We start from the raw sequence: 8,199 nt of genomic DNA, 5'->3' as shown, positions 1-8,199 counted from the left end.
TCCTCCTCTCTTTTCCTCCCAAGGCCTGCTCGAATGAGGACACACGTTATAATTGAATTGATGACCACATACGTGAATACTGCTCTATAAATGGACTTGAGAGAAAAAAATAGTTGGAATCAAGGGTCTTACTTCTGCCTGCCTGCCCTGATGGTCACATACCAGGTTCCTTGTTATTCATATCTGAGCTGCAATGTTACCTCCTCAGGTCATCCCTGACTCCACAATTTAAAGTAGCCACCCAGACACTCTCCAGCACACTACCCTGTTGAAATTCTCTGCAGAGCACTTATTACCATGTGAAGCTTTCCTTAATTATTTATACTCTATTGTGTGTCTCCCCCATAAATACAGATTATTTATACTGTATTGTCTTCTTTATACCAGAATAAAAGTTTCATGAGTGCAGAGACGTTGTCTGGCTTCCTCCCTGCAGTACCTTCAGCACATACTAGTTGATCAATAAATATATATATATATTTTTTGTGAGGAGATCAGCCCTGTGCTAACATCTGCCAGTCCTCCTGTTTTTTTCGTTGTTACTGAGGAAGACTGGCCCTGGGCTAACATCCATGCCCATCTTCTTCCACTTTATATGGGACGTCGCCATAGCATGGCTTGCCAAGCAGTGCGTCAGTGTGCGCCTGGGATCCGAACCGGCGAACCCCAGGCTGCTGCAGTGGAGCGCGCACACTTAACAGCTTGCACCACCAGGCCGGCCCCAATAAATTTTTTTTGAATGAATGAATTTATCACAAACAGAAATGAAAACAACCTCCCCTTGGATCCTAGACTCTTATTAAAGATTTAGGAAGAAAAGAGAAAGCCCTAGTGATTGAAGAGAACATCTAGATTCCAGAGGAATTTGTGGGATTTTCATTGGGAACAGAGATGACAGATTAATCAACTTTTTAAAATTGCTTTTATTAAAATGGAATTGAAGCAAAACAATATATATAATATGTGTTAGATAGAGTAACAATAAAATGAAGATACTATGTACCCAGCTTAAGAAATCCTCAGATCCTCTTCAGTCATGGAAGTTTATTGCAAAGGTCCAAGGGCACATGAGATCACACTGAACATCACTTCCTCCCTAGCCACATTGTTACTTGGAGTCCCCAAAGGTCACACTAGGATGTCAAGAAGCCTCATGAGGAAGTAGAAAAATAGCTTAACATTTTGTGAAATAAATCTGATCTAAAGTTATCTGCTCTCTGTTTTAGCTGCCATATCCTCATCCCAGGAGAGTGTGATAATGACACAAGTCACCATAGTTGCAAATCCTGAGAAGCATGCTTGGAAACCCAAGAGAATGTGCTCAGGGACTGTGTGGGCTGTCAGGAGATCAGCTTGACCTCCAGAGTTGGAAGCGGGCTGGCAGGCTGAGTGGAGGCTTAATTCTTGAAGTAGGAGTTCCTCTGAGATGAGAGAGTGGTTAATAAAGTCTGGTCAGGTTTGGTCTTTGCCTTTTTAAAATCATTTTTCACAACCATATTGAGTTCTGGGTCCCTCAAGAGGAATGGCAGATGCTTGTGCTTCAGGCCGTCTCTGAAGCAAATAGGTACAGATGGCCTGGGGCACGTACGATGACAGCTAGCTCGCCTGCGCCAGCTTCTCCAGAGTACCTCCCCAGAAATGGGGCCTCTGGAGTGTAGGGTAAACTGTCGCTAAAGCAGCCTCAGCTGTTCTCAGAGGCTTCTGATTTGCCCTCATTCAGTCCTCTGCATGCTGAAATATCCTTCCAAGAAACAAAGGGAGGGGAACACAGCAGGTCAGACCTCTTCCCTCTGGAGGAGAGCTGGGCTTTGTCTTCTAGGCTGCTCCCCTGCCATGCAGGAGGCTGCCTTTAACTGCTGTAGGCTACACTGGCTGGCTCAGAGCCCATACTCCCCAGCATTGAAGCCTCTGCGGCTCTGTCTCAGAACCTTGCCCACCACTGATATGGGCTGCAGCCAGCAGCAGACAGTTCCTACAAGGTATGAATCACCTTGTGCTGGCAGAAGCCCACCACAGGGGCTGCCCTGCAGCTTTCTACTTCCTCCAGCCCCCTCTGATGTCTAGGGGCCCACTTAGCCACAGAGGCTGCTTGTTAGTGTAGGGGAGCGAAATCCTCTGCAGACCACCCCAACCAGTGTCTCAGGGGGACACTTCTGGAACATTCTGCATGTTTCTCAGATGTCCCCGCAGAACTGAGCCCCTATTGCCTACAGCAGTGAGCTCAGTAACACACGGTTTTAGTGTATTTTCCTCTTCCCTGTCTCACTATCCCCCCTGCTTCCTGAGACCATCTCCCAAATAAATCACCTGTACTCAAGGCTTTGTCTCAGGCTTTGCTTTAGGGGGGGCCCAAATTGAAAGATCAGCCGGTGCTCATATTCCAGCTAGTGCCAGGCCCTATGTAAACAAGTTGAGCGGCCTAGTAAAGAGGGGCAGCTGTCAGCCCACTCCAGCTAATGGTTGCCATGTGGATCTGCAAGCCAAGCATTGCTAGAAATCCAGGCTGTAATGGGAAATCTTTTTATCTTTAAATGTTAGCAACAAATTCAAAACTAAAAACATTGCACAGCATCCACCCTATGTGCTGACCGGATTAGGCTCACAGGCAGCCCATTTGGCATAGAGTATGGGCACCAACCCCATGAACAGTGGAGGAGGGAGGGACCAATAATGGGCTAGAACCCTAAGGATGGCAGAATGGGTGAGGGAGCAAAGAACAGGCTCCCTCCCAGACTTGAGAGGGTCTAGAAAGGGCCAGAACCTTCAGATAACACATCAGAGCTAACACCGTTGAATGTTTACCATGTACCCAGCTCTCACCCACATTATCTCAATCTCTCAAACTGAGGAGGCAGATACTGCTTCATTATCCCCATTTTAGAGGTGAGAAAACAGAGCTTTCAGAGGTTGCGATACATGTCGGATTCAAAATAAGGTCTCTCTTCACTATTTACACGTTACAGCCTCCCTGGATTGCAACCCTTGATTCCAACAAAAGAAGCCAAGAACCTGAGGTTCTAAATTTGGGTTGACTTACAAGAATCTCTTTGCCTCAATTTACAGATAAGTCTCAAAGAGGGAAAGTTCTTTATAGAACAAAGCTAATAAAGGTAGAAGGAATGATAAAATAGAAAATCACCAGTATGCAATCCCTAACGAAATAATAGATCAAAGCTGGGTAGATCATAATTTAAATGAAAGTCTATTGGGAACTTGATAAGTCAAATCAAGTCACTTCCTGGAGTGAAGCAAAGCAAGTACTTATCACCTCCTATGATGTATTCTTGCCAAAAATAATAGAATTTGAGTCTGAATGAGCCTCTAGATCTACCAATTTACAGGAAAAGTGGGCGAGAGTGGGACATATTTAATGACACCACAGGGATACACTTAGGCAAATCTAGAATGTGAGAAATTTTAGGGCAAATGACCTAATTTTTTTCAACAAATGGCAAAGAAAAAAAGAAAGGGAACTGTTAAATATTTTTAAAGAGACTTAAGGGACATCAACAAAATGCAGTGTGTGACTCTTGTTTGGAACCTGATTCAGACAGATCAACAAAAAGACATTTTGTGATAAGTGAAGGAAATTGAACATCAACAGGGTTTAGAACATGCTGCTCCAAAATATGGCACCTTGGCATGTTGAATATTTTAAGCTGAAGGAATCTGAGAAAATGGCAGATGCTGGATGGACTCTCTAACCTTCTCCCATGAAGCAGTCACGAGACCCTTGTATTAGAGGTGCCATCCTATACCCAGAGGAAAGGAGCATGCTTATCTCTGAAGACTGAGAGACACTCCCTTATCTCTTTCAACTGAGAATTGGAATGAAAAGGCGTTAAGTTTCCCCCAGCTTACTACACTTAGCTCATACCCGTTTCTCGTATCACATTTTTCCACAACTTTCCACTCTTCATCAAGCCTAGTATAAGAATACTCAGGTTTAACTGTTTGTGTCTTCATTTCCTTATTAAGGCCCCTATGTCACATAAAACATATTAAATAAATTTGTATGCTTTTCTTTTGTTAATCTGTCTTTTGTTATAGAGCCCCAGCTGGGTACATTAAAAGGATAGAAGGAAAAAGATATTTTTCCTCCCCTATAACATCATCTATTATTAGATGATATTTAATAATAATTAAGAATTACTATTAATTTTGTTAACAATGATAATGGTGCTGTTACATATATGTTTAAGCCCTTACAGTTTTTCTGGAAAACGAAATGGAACACTTACTATGTGAAAATTTCTATACCTCAATATCAGTCTTTTGTGGAAAGGCAAGCTTTATTTCAAAGCAACCTGAAAAGAGCAGTCAGGGAGTCCACAGCTACAAACTGGTAGGAGGGAGCACAAAGTTACAAGTCCATTTGGCAGGGTCTTAGTCGGGAGTCTTGCCAATTCCTGCTGATTGCACAACATCTGCTCAGTTTCCTCTTCAGGGTGAAACTACAAAGGTAGACTTGAAGAGCCCATGACGTCTTTGTTATCCAAACACGCCTATTTCAGGAAAGAGGACACTTGGAGTCAACTTAATTCAGGGAATCTGCTTCATTATTAAAATAAATATTTACACTGAGAATACAGTTAACTTAGTAGCTTTCTTCACATTTTCACATTTTTGAAAGAGCCACAGAGGTTTCATTCATGTTTTAAGCAGTTGAGTTGGTAAAGATCCTGTCTCCATTTCACAGGAAATGGATTACATTCAATTACTCCTCACAACAGCCAACTGGAAGATTATTCCATTGCTTTTGAAGCACTGGTTGGGTTGGCATCTGCGATGGTAGCCAAATAAATGAGATTTCTATGTAATACATGCTGGTACCTATGGGTAAAAAACAGGCAAAAATTAGAGGCTTGTTTTTACTGAACATGACTGGAAAACTGGAAAAGAATTTACCCACTCCAGTGGAATGGCTCATCCATTGATTGAATGACTCACCGTTATCAACCTTCTTGTTTAACACATTCAAGCAAAATATATCCAGAATCTCACTTGTTCTCACTTATCACTTCCATACCTCTCTAGGCCAAGCCACTATCACTTCTTAATTAGACTACTGTACTGGACCAGTCTCCTAACTGGTCTTCCTGCTGTACCTTTGCACCCCTACTTTATTCTCCACATAGCAGCCTGAGTGATCATTATACAATTAAGTCAAGATCATGTCATACTTCTGTTTAAAACCCTCCAAAGGCTCCCATCTCATTGAGTAAAGCTGAGCCCTTCTTCTGGCCTGCGAAGCCCTACATGACTGAGGCCTCTAGTTACCTCTCTGATCTCATCTCCTACCACTTTCCCTTTGCTCACTGAGTTCGGGTCCCAGTGGCCTCCTTGCTGTGACTTGAAGATATCCAACAGGCTTCAGCCTGGGGGCTTTTCCACCTGATGTTCTCTCTGCTTCACATATCTGCATAGCTGGCTCCCTCACCTCAGGTGTCTTCTCAAATGTCACACCAGATACCCCTGTATAAAAGAGTGCCCCTCCCCCAATTACCCTGCTTTATTCTTATTTGAAGCACTTATTAGTATGTGCCTAATTTTATGATTTCCTCCCTCTAGATTCTAGAGTCTAGAATGTAAGCTCCATGAGAGCAGAGCTGGTATCTGTTTTGATACTGATTCCCCAGTAGCTGAAACAGTGCCTGATACTCAGTAGTACTTATAAAATACTGGTGAACAGATTTAAAGAAGGGAAGAGACACTTCCATGATCAATGAGAGCTTACTGTAGTAGTGATTCTCAATCAAGGGGTAGAGCTCCCTACACAGGAAGACAAATCAGACTAGGGGGCAGGAAGCATGGCCTGTGCAATGTGAAAAAACCCACTAGGAGATTTTGATACCTTTCTTACCCAGAGGTTGAGAATCACACCAAATGGAATGTTTTGCAACTATTTTCCATATAGAAAAATGAGAAACTGTTTACTATAAACTGTGAAAAAGTAAATTACCAAATGCCAGAGTCAAATGTAGACTTACCCAAAGATGGATATCTCTACTATTCCATTAAGCGGTTCAGTGAAATATTGGAGGTGATTTTTTTAGGGTATGGGAAAAACATGGCTTTCTTTTTTTTTTTTTAAATTTATTTATTTATTTTTTTCCCCCAAAGCCCCAGTAGATCGTTGTATATCATAGCTGCACATCCTTCTAGTTGCTGTATGTGGGACGTGGCCTCAGCAAGGCCGGAAAAGCGGTGCGTCAGTGCGCGCCCGGGGATCCGAACCTGGGCCGCCAGCAGCGGAGCACATGCACTCAACCGCTAAGCCACGGCCGGCCCAAACATGGCTTTCTTAAGCATGTCTTCAGTAACAACGAAATAATATATTTTTCTACAACAAATGGGACATAATTCCTGGACTACATTTAGAAATGAGACTGACCATTTTCTCTCATTTTGGTATATGGCTAGAGAAGATATTAAATTACTGTGCAGAATTCACGTTTGGCCCAACTTGGAAATCTTTCATTGGTCTTTGTGTGTGTTACAGACTGATTGCAAGTTGGAAATGGGAGGGAACTCAGCAGTCAAATGGTCTGATTCCCTCCCTTAACAGAAAAAGGATGAGCCAGATCCATGATGAGAAAGGAGTCACCGCTCTCATCTACTGAGACTAGTTTTCCGTCTGCTCCCCTCCCCATCCCTGTTGTCATCAGCTGACATGGCTTCACGTGAAGAAGGCTTTGCAATGAACATAATTCAAGTTTTGATGAGAGAGCCACGTCTGACTCCAGGCTTCACAATGTACTGTCTGTATGGTCTTGGGCAGCTAAGTAACCTCTCTGAGCCTCATCTGAGATGAATCGCCCAAGACTCCTAGTTCAGGACAGCTGCTTTATTACCATACTGGCTTCCGCTCCACTCAAAAGTCGGGGGAGGCAGAGGGGACTTACTGGACGCACTCATTCGCTCGGCCTTTGTTCTGATACTCCACGATACAGCGGATCAGCTGGTCATTCTCCTCCAGGAGCTGAAAGATCAGAGAAAGGGTCAGCGCAGAGCGACATGGGGACAGCGGGGAGCACTGCCCCTCCTCCCGAATGCCAGACTCAGCCGGACTCATGCCGGACTCTCCTGCCTCAGCGTCTTTGCTGACTTCGTCCCCATCTCACTCCACACCGCTGCAAGTCAACACCCTAGGCACACACGTCTCAGCGGGGATGCTGCTCACTCCAGGAAGCTTCCCGTACCCGGAGCCCTTCGGGATCTCGACTTAAGAAACCCCTGTCTCTGCTCGCGTTAGCGCTCACCCGCTGGATCGTTTCCTGATTGACTTCTGCCTTCCCTCTCAGCCAGTCCGGTACAAAAGCCACCGACATGCCGTCAAGCCAGGTCTGAACCCGACCGCCGACCGCTCGGACCCCAACGCATCTAGACCGGAGCCAACCAGCAGCTCCGGACGCACTAGGGCCGCAGGAGGGACCCACGATGGGTGGGGCCTACGCTCTCAATGTTGATTGGGCCCTCCCTCCTGGAGGGCGGGAAACAGGAGGAACGTCATTTGTGATTGGGCGGGCAGGAGCGTCCTCTTCGGGCCCTCGCGCGTGGGCTCAGGAGCTGTTTGCCGATCCTTTGCGTTTACGCCGTCTGGGAAGTTAACCTCGGGGGCGGGGCTCGACGTCTCCTCCTCGCGTTTTAGGCTGTTGGCACTGTCTGTCTGCAGGAACACCTTGCCTGGGGGCACGAGGGAATCGTGGTTGGAACTCAGATATCTGGCTCCAAGTCCACTCCTCTTTCGACATCACTCTGGTGCCTCCAGGCCTGCGTCTGGAGCGTGAACCCTGGATATTGCCTCCTGCCAAGCCAAACCCTGCAGGGCCAATGAAAACACTGGTGTCAGCTTTACTCTTTGCTGAGGGAGAAACTTGCATATATGCCTGTTTTTCCTTTGGACAATAATATTGCTTATTAGGTTTACAACTCTAAAAAGTACTATTATTTTCTCCATTTTACAGATGAGAAAACAGAGGTTAAGTAACGTGCCCAAGGTCTCATGGCAACTAAGGGCAAAGCCAGTATCCGAACACAGGCAGTCTGGTTTTAGAACCCTCGCTCTAAACCACTACTCCATACTGCCTGTGCACCATACTGCAGAGGGAGTTTGCTGCAAGATACAGGGAGGAAGCTGGGCCTACCCTCCTGGGCCACATAGTTACTGCTGGCAACCACTAAAACTCTGAAGTAGTT

General features: G+C 45.1%; 1 protein-coding gene across 1 annotated transcript; it reads right to left on the bottom strand.

The window, feature by feature from the left end:
- Positions 1 to 905: 905 nt before the first annotated feature.
- SS18L2 (SS18 like 2) lies at positions 906 to 7,454 on the bottom strand. The gene is made up of 3 exons (XM_058555820.1): positions 7,263 to 7,454; positions 6,906 to 6,982; positions 906 to 4,833 (listed from the first exon to the last, which is right to left on the bottom strand). The coding sequence occupies exons 1-3, from the start codon at positions 7,329 to 7,331 to the stop codon at positions 4,746 to 4,748; spliced, it is 234 nt and encodes a 77-aa protein (XP_058411803.1). The 5' UTR covers positions 7,332 to 7,454; the 3' UTR covers positions 906 to 4,745.
- Positions 7,455 to 8,199: the final 745 nt, after the last annotated feature.

Source organism: Diceros bicornis, chromosome 2 (assembly GCF_020826845.1).
Source record: "Diceros bicornis minor isolate mBicDic1 chromosome 2, mDicBic1.mat.cur, whole genome shotgun sequence".
Lineage (NCBI taxonomy): Eukaryota > Metazoa > Chordata > Mammalia > Perissodactyla > Rhinocerotidae > Diceros > Diceros bicornis.
The sequence above is the reverse complement of the archived record's forward strand: the minus strand, read 5'-3'. Positions and strand labels throughout refer to the sequence as shown.

What these genes read in the sequence shown, in the direction of transcription:
- SS18L2 (XM_058555820.1), bottom strand. Translation starts at nt 7,331, where the DNA reads ATGTCGGTGGCTTTTGTACCGGACTGGCTGAGAGGGAAGGCAGAAGTC. An exon ending in ATCAGGAAACGATCCAGCGG is followed by an intron (nt 6,983 to 7,262) that starts GTGAGCGCTAAC and finishes CTGATCTTTCAG; the next exon opens with CTCCTGGAGGAGAATGACCA. An exon ending in CGAGCGAATGAGTGCGTCCA is followed by an intron (nt 4,834 to 6,905) that starts GTAAGTCCCCTC and finishes TTTTACCCATAG; the next exon opens with GTACCAGCATGTATTACATA.